The 15750-nt window shown below is 37.5% G+C and overlaps 1 protein-coding gene across 1 annotated transcript in view; it reads left to right on the top strand.

Moving 5' to 3' along the window:
- The window catches only part of LOC106959516 (cadherin-12), a 78879-nt gene that overhangs the window by 12755 nt on the left and 50374 nt on the right, over positions 1-15750 (top strand). Inside the window, exons 5-6 of the mRNA XM_015052135.1 lie at positions 4109-4276; positions 8379-8566. Coding sequence (XP_014907621.1) covers positions 4109-4276; positions 8379-8566 — 356 coding nt within the window. The remainder of the gene's footprint in view (positions 1-4108; positions 4277-8378; positions 8567-15750) is intronic.

Here is a 15750-nt window from a genome sequence, read left to right on the forward strand (position 1 = left end):
GAATCAAATTAAACTTATAAAAACAGAGCTCTGTGTATCAAGAACTGAGATCAAAACCCAACAAAACTATGACAAATAACTATAAAAATTTAACTTTTTGATTAATTTACAAAAAAAGTGGAAAGGCAAGTAAATCTAACAATGTCACAGGATGACGGTTTGCTATGCTGTCCCATGGGTCCAGACTCGATGCAGCCAAGTTGCAGCTTCTTCCTCACTGTCTCAGGTGTGTAACTCTGGACACTGTTCAAGGTGTTCATGATGAGTCTGCACCAGGGGATGTCGTTCTGGTACAGGAATAGAGCCTAACACTTACACTTTGGAAAATATCCAGCTGTGCAATCTCACAAATATTTCATTTCATGTAGAGGACTTCTGGCACATTTTATTACTAATATCTCACATTATGGTATCTAAAGTGTTTTTTCTTAGCACATTTCAAACTTTTTAATATCTGACCTCTTTCTAGGTCTATTACCTGAAACTGTAACCATTCACTTGTTTTAGTAACGCGGAAAACTTAAATCCTGATTTTTCATCCAGTATTAATATTGTACATAAAAAAATGTTAATATAGAGATGTTATCTGTCATAGCCATTCCATACTGCAACATGAGCTACAACAAAGTTAACACTAAATTAACATGCTAATACCAACATTCACTGCGTATTACTGTGTTTTTCAGACTTGTTTAAAATGCACAGTAATTCCCTAGATGTCTCAGCTGTTAAGCAGATCATCTACTTCAGCCTGAGGAGAAGGATTTAGAGATAATTAGAGAAATGGGTTCTTAAACCGTATCTTATGCCATTGCAGTAGAAAACATGTCAAAGTTATCTATCCGTATGTGATTAGGCACAGTAGACACACACTTATGGGTAAAAATTAGACTTTCAATAATTAATAAGTCATAATTTTCTGTGCCAAGATTAAGGTTGATGATTTTTTAGTCAAATACTGTAGAAAGCAACAGGACACCATTACTCTTTTGATCCAGTTTAGGCCAAACTTTTAATGTTGCATTCAGTTAATTTGCAACTCTTGCCTGTGGTGGCGCTGCAACAAGAACCACTGAAGGAAACAACACAAAAACGTCTGAAGAAGACATGAACTTACTTCTTCACGAAATGGAAACAAAATTAAGTAGTGTCAGATTTTAGTGGTTGCAGGATTTCTCTTTTGTCTTTGGTAAAAGACCACTAGCCGTTTCTCCAGATAGCGCTGGACTCTCATGTTTATTTTGGTTGTATTTACCCAGAATGCCTTGCACTGTAGTCCACTTCCCGCTTTTGGAGCTGTCTCTGGTCTACTTGGCGTTCACATATGCATTCAAACTGCGCCAGAGTTCACTTCAACCGAACTGAGACCCAGTTGAGCGTTCACACCAAACGAACCAGACTTTCTAGGCGAACAAACTAGAGTTCATTTTTTGAATATCACTGTTCCAGAAATCCTGGATGGAACTTTGGATCTAAGTTGTGCTGGAATTTTGTTTCAGGAAGAAGAAGCTTTCAGCTGGGAACTTGTTCAGTTTCATTTTCATTATTCAGTCATGAACTTTTACTTCTGCTGTTAGCTCAACGACTACAGCTCCAGTTTCTGTCTTCATGAAAAACGCAGAGTAACCCAACTTTTGACACAGTCTGTAGAATCCTGTCCAGGTTGATTAAAGCTGATTTTGTCTCATCAAAGTCCTGCTACAAAGTGTTACTTTGGTAGACAAATTATTTATGTAGCCGATTAGAATAACATCAGAATCCTTTTGTACTGTAAATATCTGGTTTGGCCCCATGCATGGGTGGAACTATGTGCACAACATGCAACGTTCTGTAGGGAAACTATATAAAGTGACACAGAAACAAAATGTAGAAAACTCCCAGTAACCTGGGAACATTAAAGTTTGTCATGCAGATACAGCAAAAAAAAAAAAAAAGAGTGGCCTAATCCAAAACCTTACGTCAGCAAATGCATCTTTCAGCAGCAGTAATGTATGTAGTTCACTCTGCACTTAACTAAATTATTAATCATGTGAAATTATGTCAAGCTGAATGTAAACATCACAAATACTGGAGAAAAAAAATCCAGCTGTTGGGTTCGGTAGAGGATGCAGAAGGCCACTTTGTGGATGAATACCAGAATATTTTAATAATAATAAAATAATAGACAGGTTTAGTGGACAGCTGCCCAGAGCGGCATGAGCTGTATGTATTATGCAGTGACATTTTTGTCTTGATCAAAAGGCAAACAAACTACACATGATTCTGTAATGCACTTTAGTTTTATGTAATTTTTGTACACAGTATGTTTGTGCCTTGCTTTGAGTGTTTACAGCATTGTTTTTGTTTCTTTCACATGTTTTTTTCCTAAATAGAATATTAAAAGACATATGTGTGTGTCTGATCTAAATGATGCCTCGCGGTGGAGGGAGCATGTTGGCCCAGGACACCAAACAGTCTTGAACCGCCCCTGCTCCCATGTCAACCCCCAGAAACGAATCAAAACGAAAACCTGCATAAAAGAGGATCTTATCCTCATCTTTACCAGCAGTGTCAATAATTCTGAAGATGTAAAATACTCTGCAGATGTCTGTCAGACAAAGCTTCATAAATATGCAGCGTCTTTCAAGTACAGTTGCGATGGCAGAATGCTATTATATCACTGCAGTGCATCAAAACGGGAGTTAAAGCCATGAAATTACTGAATCTCCGATGCTCTGATTGTGGGCAGCCAGTGTTCTGCAGCTGACGGTTCAAACTCGGGTCCCTAAAAGAAAAATAAAACAAAAGCATTTGTTTCTGCTGCATTGACAGAATTTATTTCTCTCACTTATTTGTTGATAAATTGTGTCAAAAGCAGGTGAAAAGGGCTCGGGGTGGATGTGGTATATGGAGCATGACTGCTCTAAATCTGAAATAACTTTGCACCGGCAGAACAGTGCTGCTGTTCCTCTGCTATCTGGGGCATTTCAATGCATATGGAAATAGGTTCATGCATATCACACAGCCAGATAAGGTGGAATCTGTTGCTGATCGCGCTACTCATCCCACAGCTTTGTAGAGAACCTACTGTGATTATATTTCAAAGTGATGGTAGAAGAAAAAAAATGAAACTGTTAAAGCAAATGTTTGTCCTGCTGGGGCTGCTGCTATCTCCAAACACACAGGAGAAAAGGAGGGAGAAACGCTGGCAGGTAAAAGGTGAACAAAGGGACGCAAAGTTGTTGTAGTTAACTGAAACTAACAAAATAACAAGAACTGTTAGAACTGAACTAGAACTGCAAAAGTTAGGAGAAAACACAGACAGATGGTTGATCAACAATAATTAAATATATGTTTGAAAATGATATCTTCTGTTGAGTCTTCATCACTCAATCGATGTTTAGTAATCACAAAACAATACTTTGAGATTTCTGAATTCTACAATTGAAGCAAAGTATGAAAAAATAACTAAACTAAAACTAAACAATCTTTAACTAACTAGCAAACATACTCTAAAAATGAATTAAAAAAACAAAAAATTACAACAAAATATAAATTAAGACCTAAACTATAACAAACCCGGAGCGATGACATGCACTAATCTGCCACAAAGAACGACGGCAAAAACATCAAAAACAATCAGCGTGTCAGAGGTCTGTGGATCAAATGGAAGAGCATCTCCATGTAATTGATGGAATAATGGAAAAAGGAAGTTGAGTCCAACCTGTGCTGCATGCTTCTCTTTAGCCTGCCAACCTCCCATTGACCCCGCTATTAATCTGCAGTATAAACCCTCTCTGATCTCAGGGTCTCAGATCCTCCAGTGAGTCATTATGTGGCTTCACCAGTCCTCCGTATTGAATGTCAAGTGTTTCCAGTTTGTAAGGTGACCTCCATCGGCCTCATACTTCTGCAGCTCCATGCGGAGGAGTGAGCTTCTCTGCTGGCCATATATTGTGCATTTTGAAGTAAATTGAGCGCCTCCCTGCTTGCCTTGTGTATAACCCTCCATTTCTTTCTCTCTTTATGTCCCAACCGCTCTTTCCCGCTACCTCCTTTTTCTTTTTCCCCCCACTTTGTCTTCCTTCTCTTTTACCTCCTACTCTCATAAATCTTGTTCTCACACCAGGTGTTATAAAGACAGCTTTGCCCAATATGGACAGAGAAGTGAAGGAAGAGTACCAGGTATTAATCCAGGCCAAGGACATGGGGGGGCAACTGGGAGGACTGGCTGGGACCACCATTGTCAACATTACGCTCAGCGACGTTAACGACAACCCACCCAGGTTCTCTAAAAGTAAGTGTACTCTGAATACCTTAATATTGATTAAAAAAGCATGAGCTCCACTGACAGATTATGTCACTTATAGCAAGGGGGGAAAATCTTGTTATAAGTGAAATAATCTGCTTGTGTAAAAAGATTCATGCGTTTTCGTCGCAGCAAACGTCCCACGAAAAGCAGTGATCCCTGAGAAAAGAAGCTGTTACACTGATAAGTAAATCTCGTTCCTGCATGTGGAATTGCAGTAAAAACCTATGAAGTGTTTCACAGGTAACTGGGATGTATACTTTTCAGACTTTTATTCTAAAATCACCTTGAAAACCTTCTAGAAATGTCCTTCCACTCCAAAATATGCTCAGTTTAGTCTGTTACATAAATTTCCTCAAAAATACACAGAGTTGCTGGTTGTAATGTGACAACGTTTTGACACTTTGCGATGAATATAAGTTTTGTAGGAACACAATGACCTTACCCAGGTTCACAGATGATTTCAGAATAAAACAAACACTCCACAATTACAGCAAGGCAGGGGGCTTTCATCATCACTTCTCTTCCTAATTGCTTTTCATTATTTGTCATTATGCTCCGTCGTAAGCAGTGGCCTGTTTATTTGTTGTGATTGCATCTCCAGCTACAACTCCTGGCAAATAAAGCAGGGTAGATGTTATTTGGCTCGTGGGCATCCGTCTATATTTAGATCAGATTTGAGATTTGTTGCTGCAGCGTCAGGGATTCAGTCGGTGTGTTTAAACTCTGTATTTTTGTTCCCGTAAGCTGCTGCTAAACCAGATTACCTCGATTGTAGCGTTTACTAAATCATGCGGAGAGCCAACGTTTAAAATAACATAAGGCAAACCAAAACATCTGCTTCTCCGCATACTTTGAAGCACACGTATTAAAGTGTATGCTAATTATATTCTTGATAGAAGCAGCAGGGGAGCAAGAACAGAAAGCAAAAGATACTCCTCCGTATTGATGCGGCTTCTTTGTGCGCTCTGAGGTGACACTGAGCGCTCTGCCCTGAATGTAAATACAGCCAGTCAGACGGTCAAGCTCCTCTGGCTGCTAGGAAAAGATGATATTTCCATAATGCTGTCACAGCACTGAGGCTTGGGCCAAGCATCCCCGCTCCTCTGCCCCATCCCATCCTCTTTTGTCTCCCACTGCTCACCGCTACAAAGGGCATTCAGGTTTTAAGGAATGAGAAGAAAAAAATTACCATTGAAGATTGTGTGCATTGTCCTGTGACGTTCCTGATTTGCCCCCTTATGCATTTACTCTGTTTTCTTTTTTCTTTGACAAACATAGCGTCATCGTTTTAATATGAGACACAGACTAAATACAGAATTTAGTTTTTAAATAGCTGTTTCATTTATGACAGGAAAAATACTCCAAACTAATTTGGTCTTGTGTGAAAAAGTAATTGCCCCCTTTGTTAACTGACTAATGAACTGTGACTAATAACATTTTTTGGAAAGCGGAGTTCAATTTTATTCGCCACACCCCGGCCTGATTACTGCCAAATCTGGACAATTGTGATTTTACTTAACTAGAAGCTGTCTGACAATAACAGGTACATTAGAAGAGAGAAATAAATAACCTCCAGCCATCTGACAGCCAATATTCAGAAACGTGTAATACAATAAGTAATCACTCTCTGCACTCAGGAGTGGCTGGCCGTCCAACGAAGGCTTCGTTCACGCAGCAGGTTCTGATGCTCATTTCCAGTCTTTTACTAAAATACAATATTTTTATGTTGTCGTTCTTACAACTAATTAAACCCGCCTGCAATGAGACGTTGGTGTGAACGGTTTACCACCACAAAGCAACGCACATGCACACAAGAAGGAGGTTGAGTAGCAAAAACTGTTTATGGGAGTAGTAACAGATCGATTTCAAAGTTCAGCAATGGGAGTGAACGGCGTCACACGATCAGAACATGAAGGAAGCTAATAAAAAGAAAGTACAAGTAGCAGTAGTTTTGTGGAGTACTGAGCAAAAATAGAGAATCTGGTTTGGATTTTTCCTGCTGTGTAAATATTGCCTTACTTGCACATTGACAACTGGGCCAGAAAGTCACAGAAAAGCCAAAAGAGCAGCTCAGGCTTCACCTGAAAACAGATGGAAGAAGGATCTGGGCAAAAATTGCATTCACAATCAGGTTTCAAAGCAAAAACCACTAATAACCAAGAAGCATCTTAACACTTTTAAATCCTAATGAAACAATTTCACTTGTGTCTTACGCATATCCATTACAGCATTTCAGACAATGAAAATGATGCCATCAAACATGTTGGTGTTAGTGTGGTGGGCTGGGCTGCTTTGCTAACTCAGAAGTAGCTCCATTCCACATAATAAAACCAACATAAAGGTGTCTGTTGATGTTTAAATGTACTAAAGTTGATTTAATGAACTAACCAAGTCAACACCTGGCCTAATAAACCACAAACGTCACATTTTTGGCTTTTTTCTTTCGCCAAACAAAGACAAGGATCTGGTTAGGCTGGAATAGACATAAGAAAATGTTGATTGCATCTAGTTAGCTGTAGATAGCTTTCATCTTATTTGAAAGGGACAATGTAGATTAGTCACATCAATGCTCCCTTATCTGTCATTAAGACTAATTCTCATACATGAAGTTGATTTTTGAACATCAGCTCAGAGAAGGAAAACTCTATAATCAAACCCCCAAACACTATATTGAAAAAAGCCCATCTGCGAATGCCACTCTGTGTGATCAAAAGATATTAAAATGATATGAAAGGTGCTAATTAAGCACAAGGCCTTGAGATGTGATGAATTACTAAACATTTTTTTGAGAAACAGCAGAAGCTGGTATTTTATCTGGCTCAGAAATGAGTTGGTGCTCAGATTGCTTCAGCTCATGGAGTGAACGTTTGGGTCAACTACACACTGGAACCAGTTTTATGGGAAATTATCCACAGATAAAAAAGCAGTACACCATACAAACTGAAAATGACTGCTTTGCTTTGAGATCTATTGCTTTGATAATTGCCTAAATACCAAGAAAAATGTGGCAAAAATTACAATTTAGAGTCAAACAACTGGAGAAATACTTGCATTTGATTTTTGCACATTCCTTTTTTTTTTGCAAAAACTTTGTGTTGTGACAATGATTTTAAACAATTTTTTAAGTACAAACCAAAATAGTGTATTTTAACCTTGTTTTACAAAGGCTGTATTCATTTGCCACCAGCGAAAACCATTCTTTTCCTTAATCCTGTTTCGCATGATGCATTCACACCAAGATGGAGTTGGAGTTTATTTTGTCAAATAAGGGCCAAAGTAATCAAATTCAAACAGAAAGATAATCAGATTTTCTTGAAGCGCCCTCGGCTGTTTTTTTGTTGTTGTTGTTATCTCAAAAGTGAAACATGTTTGGAATTTTTCTGGATTCAATTTAAAAATGTGCAAGGACAGAAAAAGGGAAGTAGCTCAACCGTTCAGAGGGAAGCAATTTGAATTACTTATGGAATTTCATTCAATAAAAAAAAGTCTCAAATGTGTTGAAGTTAATCATTTCTACATGAATGTCCAAACAGAGAAAAGAAAGAGGACATTTTTAGTTGTGTTGTTTCTCAGATCGTACCTAAAGTTATGGACTCTGAATGACTCGCGCCTGTTTCATGATCTCGGCTCGTACGGGTGTCAGACGTGAAATGCAACCCAGAAGTTGTCAGTTTTCTGGCACAGACAGAAACTAATCTTTAAGCAGATCTCAGAGAGTGAAGTGAGGCATAGAAATGATTAATTTCCTTCCACTTCAGGTGTAAGCGATAATCAGTCAGCTGTTTGCCTGTCCGTGGATTTTATTTTTTAATTTTTTAATGCCGCAGCACCTGGGATGTGCCGTTTTTCTTTGGTCTTACTGGTTTGTTTCAGGCCATTTTAATGAAACTCCAATAATACCATGCAAAAAACTAAAGGCTTGACATCAAACAGAGAGAATCACAGCTCCTTTGCTTATGGGTAAATACTTTTCGACATCCTTTGGAGGGTGAGGGAATAACTACAGAAGTAACAATGTGAGGAGTTCGCTGTGTTTCCTTTTGATGTCATGTGATAAACCCGTCTCTGCTCTCATTTTCTCGGACAGGTTTCTTCCACCTGAGAGTTCCTGAATCCTCTGCAATGGGGTCTGCTGTCGGCAGAATAAAGGCCCATGACTTGGACATTGGGAGGAACGCCGAAGTAGAGTACACCATCGTTCCCGGCGATGGCGGCGCCATGTTTGACATCACAACCAATGAGCACAACCAAGAGGGGATGATCATTCTCAAAAGGGTACGCTAACTATTAATCTACTTACAATTAATTGTTGATTAAATGAGTTCCAATTGATTAAGTAATAATGCACGCCTAGACCTTATTCCAGAGGTGTAGTTTGGCTGCCATCCAGTAGAGGGCGGCGCTGGTCGTCCTTAAGTGGAGCCAGATGATACAGAAACAAAGATGGCGGGGTCATACTCTCCATCATGTTTTACATGATGGAGAGTATGTTACGACAGAATAGCAAAGGGGATGATGGAGAAAAGTTGTAAAAATGTGGATAAAAATCATGATGTCAAAAAGCAGGGTTGATTTTGAGAGCTGTCAAAGTTTTAACATTTTACTTCAAGAGCAACGGATGGTACTTCAGTTGTAAATATCTCTGTATTCATGGGGAAGTAAGAATATCGTATGTTATATTCCTTTAATTTTTTTATGTTTCCATTGAGCTAACCTAAGAAATTCCTGTTTTGTTATATTTGACAAATATTTTGTCTAATAATGTGAGAATACCAACATTTTCTCTTTATTCAGTCAGTATTTAATACATCTGACAATATTTATATTTAATGATGTTTCTTTTAAATTCAACATATTCTGAAAAATGCAAGCCTCTATGTTATGGAAAGATGGTCAGCCCTCTTGATATAAGGGAAAATGGCTGCTTACTGATTAATCGTTAGTCAGTTGATAAAATCAATAAACAGATTAACTCAATCAATAATTTGCATCCTTACTACATGAACTCACTTCTTCCACTTTTCACTCACTCCATTGTTACATCTTTTGATGTGATGCGTTTTCTTCCTTGGTTGTAAGTCGAGGCATAATTTCAGTTTATTGGTGCTTTGTTGATAAGTCGGTGGTAGGATGGAGGACTGGGACCTATTCTGCAATAATGTGAGCTCACAGTAACAATTACTTCTCTGCATTGAAAGAAATCAGTTGTGGTGGTTTAAATAATCCCTCTGCCGATTTTTCAAGCATGTCCCAGTGGGAGATGACTCAGCAGCAGACCCAGAACCTGCCAGAGCAAATATATATATATATATATATATATATTACTTCTGGTCTGTGAACAACTTGGAAAATGAGCTGTAGAGTCGCTCTACAGGTGAACTGTCAAACTGTTTCTTGTTTTTCACTTTTGGGACCAAACACAAGCCAACCTACTGATTTGTTTTAGATTATATTTCATGTCTGACATGAATCAGATTAAAGGAGGCGACAAATAGCAGTTTGTTGTCAAACCAACAATGCAATAATGCCTTATTGGTTAGAAGGCTTAACCTTACAGGCCTCTGCTCAGCTCATGTGAAGCCTGTAAGGTCAAATGATAACTTTCATTTTCAAAGGATTAGGCCTTTATGTCAGATATGCAGTGGACCCTTGGTATTTGCAGAGAATAGGGACCGATTACTTAAATCTGAATTTAAATCCAATGCCAAACATACCTTAATATGCATTTATTACTAATCTAATATGTGAATCTGTAAATACTGAACACTGAATAGGTGGGATCCCTCTTTATGTGGCTTTTTTAAGCTGCTGAGCCGACCAATAAAAATGTGGAAAATCGGCTAAAATGCAGTTCAGTCCCACACAGTTCAGTTTGCATTAAAGCTAAACTAAGCCATTCACTACTTGTGTTTCTCAGGAATATTGTTTATACTAGAACACTTGTAATTTTAATTCAAAATAAATTGTTTATCCAAAATACGGATTTTCATTTTACTAGCCATGCTATTAGAAAGAGATGCATTTTTCCAAAAGTATAATTCTGGAGCTTAATGCCAGCTGATGTTATATTTAACAATGTATAAAACAATATTTTAGTAAACAGCAAACAATGTAAGTTTCTGCTTGTGAACTGAACCAAAGTTAATTACGTGGCTAACCTGAGATTACATGTATTCTGGCAGGTTTTATTTGTTTTATTTTTATTTAATTTCTAAAAATTGTTTTTGTGATGCAATCACGTGATGTGTTAGATTAGCGGCAGCTAAATGTGGATCCTAAGTAAACGAAACTTAATTAAATGTAAAATACTCTTCATATTATAAGCACAAAGCAATAGAAAACTACTTTGAGATGCAACTGACAGAAAAATAAATTACATTTTATTTGACTCTTGTTTCCTCCCCTCTCATCTATGCCACCCTGAGTAACTGCCCCAAAAAACAACCAAGAACCACTTCCTTATATGGAAATTACCTGCAGAAAATGTTTTACAGGTGATATTAAGCAGTGTGTTCTCCCTCCTGCTAAATGTATTTTTACATCTAAACAAATGAAAATTCATATAAAAAGCATAATAAATTTATATATTAGTAATATATTATTTTTACACTATTTGTCCTTGGCTGGAGTGGAAGGTACTTATTTGCATCCTTAACATTGTATGCATTTTTTTATGCTCTTTTGGTGAGGAGCAGCACAGAGTCATCACTCAGGAAAGCGCTGCAGTTCTGAGGAGCCGCCGGTGGTTGAATGCTGCATTTGAACTCTGGCATTTCTTTCAAGTGTGAGAGGCTGTCTAAATCCTGTCCAAAAACTTTGTGCTTCGACAGATCAGCAGAGAAAGAGAAACATACAGTATGAAGCATCGAAGCCCTGCCCCGCTCGCAAGACTTTTTTAAAAATAGAAGAGCTACCGTACCTGACAGGGAATGGAAGAGGTGGGATGCAAGCACATACAGAAATGTCTCACAAGCAGGGAGGTTTAAAAATAAACAGCAATTCCCAGTCACTAGGGGGAGAGAGAGAGAGCATGAAGGGGAAGTTGGTTTTTTACACTTTCCAGAGTCAGACACCCATTTGTTAGACTTCTAATAAAGTGACTCACCTTTTTCTGCCTTGTTTTTCCTAAAATATATATTTGCTTCTTTAAAAGATGTAGAGGCAGATGTTGGGTCAGAACCTGTGATCTGGACCTCATTCGACATTGAGATGCTGCTGCCCAAGCGGTGAAGCATCTCAAAGCGATGACATAAGTCTTTCTGAGCGCCTGCGCTATCTAAAGCATTCACTTAGCATGTCAGGGCTCATTTGCTTTGCCATATGTTCCGATGGATTAATACACCCACAGCACTGTGACCTCCTCTCAAAAGTATCTCATTTAATACCAACTACTTTTATCACATAAAGCATTTTTAGAGTCATAATATCTCTTTAGAAAATGGCAAGTGGCATAAAAGAGCGTGATACATTAGAGAAATTTATTACTCCCAGGATAAACCCTCAGAGATATATCATCTCATTTTCGAAGGAGACCCGCAACTGCCAGAGGTGAATGGAGAAAAAAAGACATTAGAGCCCAAGACTAAAATTAGAGGGAGAAATATGGTGCTAATGAGATGAGTCCTAATCTGCTCAAAAGCTACCCTGTAAGATTTGACATGAAATCAATTACTATTTTTGAAAATATGTTTGCATATGCTTTCACTTAAGGATTATTTTAATCATATATGCCCACTAGAAGTAGATTAAGAATTATATGTGGCCATCAACACATTTCTAGCGTTTGGCTGAATATTTGACCTCCATTCAGCCATTATTTTCATTAAAATGAAAATAATGCTTCATTTTAATGAAGCATTAAAATGTTTGGCTTCATGGCAGATGAAGTGAATCTATCGTATTGACCTTTGTATTTCAGCTTCCCAGGCTGCATTTTCTTTCTTTCTGTCTTGACAAAATAAAAAAAAAAAAAAAAACACATTTTCCATGAAAATTTTGACGTTTCATTCCACAGAATAACATGTGAACAGGTGAATCCAGGAATATTTAACTGCATCCAGAAATGTTCAACAGGACTCGTACTATCAGTCTGTTTGACCCATTCCAAAACAACTAAGATGCATGTTTTGGGCTCATTCTCCAGTTCACACCTGATTATCCAGTAAACTCCATCCGATTGGGGACCAACATTTGCAGCTGCTGCAGTTCTCTTTCAGACCAAATCATTTAAAAACCCTGTTCCCCTCCTCTCCTGTGGGGGCGCTGCACCAAGAACCACTGAAGGAAATGACATGAAAAGCTCTGCAGAAGTCACTGGGTTCAACTTCCTTCTTCATGAAATGTAAACAAAAATTTATTTTTTGGCAACCAGGAAATACGCAAAAGAACCGGAACATCCAGAACCTACAACTTCAGGATCAAAATTTACTCTGTTCTAATGATCTTTGCTCTTTGTTGTTTGCAGACTGGAAGAAATATTAGTTTGTTGAGGGCAACAAAAAGCATCTGAGACTTGCTGGAAAACTTTTGTTCAAATGTTTTAGCAGATGAATGTTTATATTTGAGCCTGAATGTCTAATAAGTGGATTAATGTAAATTCCTCATGACTGCAAAATGTTGCAACCATGGTATATATTTTGCAAACATTTAGGTTTTATATTGTATAATCAGTTCAAACAGAAAACTATCAATTTAAATGAATCATTAAACCCCCAAATTTAAGTAGATTATCTTCAGAAGTGTGATTGTCCTTCCAACTGGAACAGGAGCTCTTGAAATGACTATCAGTCAGTACTGAACTTCAGTTCTGCTTTACAGCAAAAACAGACGTGAAATCCTCCATCAGTCTTTATGTCAGCTCTCAGAACATGGTCAGGACTTTCTGCTTCGTAAAAGTCTGCCCATTAAGAAAGTATCTTCTCACTTGTGTATGTGGCCTTGGTCTGGCATGACCCCATCTCCTTAGGGTGTGTGCACAGTTAAAATCTTGCAGATCAATCATGTCCAAACACATTAATAAAATTAATATCCTGCTTTCCCCACAGGCATGGCCGCAGAAGGCGAGGACATGATATTAGTTCACTTTTGGCGCTTAAAGCTTCCAGCTTGATGACAGTGGGTGGGTAATGTGCATTTATGAGAGTTGCATGGAAAGAGAATAAAACAAGAGCCTCAACAAAGTCTCATTAGTGTTTCAGGGGCCAAGATACACCTACTCTTAGAATAATGGCAAGCATCAACAAAAGGGTCACTAATAGAAGTATGAATAAAGGAAACGAACCTGAGCCTGATTATGTGACTGTTTTGCCACAATAATCAGAATTAAACCTGTCATTACTCAGATTCAGACTCAGTGAACTCCCTCCGACTGCTTTTGTTTGCAGCTTTAAACATAAAAAAAACATTCTGCTTAACGACTTACAAACTATTTCATTTACTTAGATTATATGCCTTAGCTACAAGAGCCTGTAGTACAAGTACACTTCTATATGACGGCTTATTATAGCCAAAAACAAAACAAGAAAAGGAGTACATTTCCACCAATTAACTCAGAAATGTTGAAATTTTATAGAGAAAAAAAGGTGGAAATTTCGGTTCCATACAGGTAAAAAAATATGCTACTAAAAAATAAATATATTTGAGGTTAATGTCAGAAATTTTCTAGAGAAAGCTTGAAAATTTCTGAGTTTGAAAAGTGAAAAAGGCTGGACTTTTTCAGCTTTTGATACTCAGAAATGTCCACGTTTTGTTTAAAATAAAATTTTAGACAATCTAAAATTTTAGACAAAATTTAAATTTTTCTCACAAATTTCAAACTTTTGAAATTAAATTTTAAAAAAGTTTCTTTTCTGATTAATCTAAACATTTTGGAGTTTTTTCTCACAGATTTTGCCTTTTCAAACCCAGAAATGTCCACATTTCTTCTGGAACATTTCTGAGATTAATCTAAAAATTTCTGAGTTTTTGGTTGAAATTCTGTACTACTTTGAATCACTGCAATTCTTTGCGATGATTCAAAGCCTTAATATGCTTTGAATCATTGCAAAGAATTACCTTTTTCTCCTAAAATGTGCTGTTTCTGTGGTAAAACACACATATTGAGGAGTCTGCCGCCCACACAGGAAGCTACACAGCAAAACCTTCCCTAATGTAAGCTTTTACCTGCCGACGCTGTTGCTCGCGGTCTGACTCGGCTAACATAAGACCCTCGCTCGCTGATACCTTCCTGCTCTGTTCTCTGTGTGTCCCTTTGGCAGGATGCAGCAGACCCCTGTGGTGAGTTTAAATGCCATTTGTTGTCAGAGGTATTGAGATTCGGAAGAATAAAGAACGGCAAAGGAATGCCACGTTTGCATAATGCAAAAGCCCCAAACAATTTGTGTGATATGGCGAAGGAAATAAAATGTAAATGTCAGTGAGTGAAGAGTTTTGTAAGCAATGCTTTTGTGTGAGGATGAGACGGGTTTCCTTCTTGATATTAATTCTTTTATCTGCTGGAAATGCTTCCTGGATTTGGGCTGCAGTTTGGTATCAGAGTTGTGGCATTATTTCCAAAAACTTATAGAAATATTAATGTTTCCAAGGAAATGCACAAAATATTACCAAGTGTATTTGGTCTAGTTTCTAGTGCAAATATCTTGGTGTACTTCAAATAAGACAAAACTAACTCAGTGAAATAATCTGCTAATGGAACAAAACAGCTTTGTTCTACTCACACATTACTCCACTTTAAACTAGAACGTTTTCATCAATATTAAGGAATTATTCACTGGATACTGGTAAATTAGTTTTGTATTAGTTCAAGTGTAGTAAGATATTTTCACCAGAACGAGACAAAAATACTTTTTATGATTTTGTTTTTTCCAGTAATTGAACAGTTAAAGTAGTTTTGACAATTTAAATGGTTCCCAATTTATATGGCTTCTCTTTGTTGTGTAGAGATGGAAAACCAACCATGATCCAGAAACAAATATGTATCTTATGTGTTTAAAACTAAGTGAAAAAAAATATTTGATCACCAGAAAAACAAGACTTTGGCAAAGACACCTTTGCTAGCAGGAAACTTCCTGTATTTGTCAGCAGTGTTGACACTTCAGGACAGATTTTAGGCCACTTTTCTTTATAAAAAGTCTCATTTTCAGGTTTTCTGGATGCTGCGTGGCAGCTCAAAGCTTCAGACTCTTCTACAGATTTCTTAAAGATTGGGAATTTGAAGATGGGATAAACTGGTCTACGACTTGAATGTCTTTTTTTATACAGTGCCATTTCACACTGAACATCGTCTTGAGAACCTTTAGCAAATTACTTTAATTCAGTCACTAAAACATTCCAGTTGATCCTGTATATCAAACAGTGCATTAATATCAGTTTATTATTGAAATGTGTTTAAAAGTTTCTTTTTAGATTGCATTGAATCATTGACTAGCAGCATTCACTCCTTCTGGACATATCGACAGTAG

The sequence above is a fragment of the Poecilia latipinna genome, unplaced genomic scaffold (genome assembly GCF_001443285.1).
Source record: "Poecilia latipinna isolate Pla-1442-1.1 unplaced genomic scaffold, P_latipinna-1.0 Scaffold1090, whole genome shotgun sequence".
NCBI classification, from domain to species: Eukaryota; Metazoa; Chordata; class Actinopteri; order Cyprinodontiformes; family Poeciliidae; genus Poecilia; species Poecilia latipinna.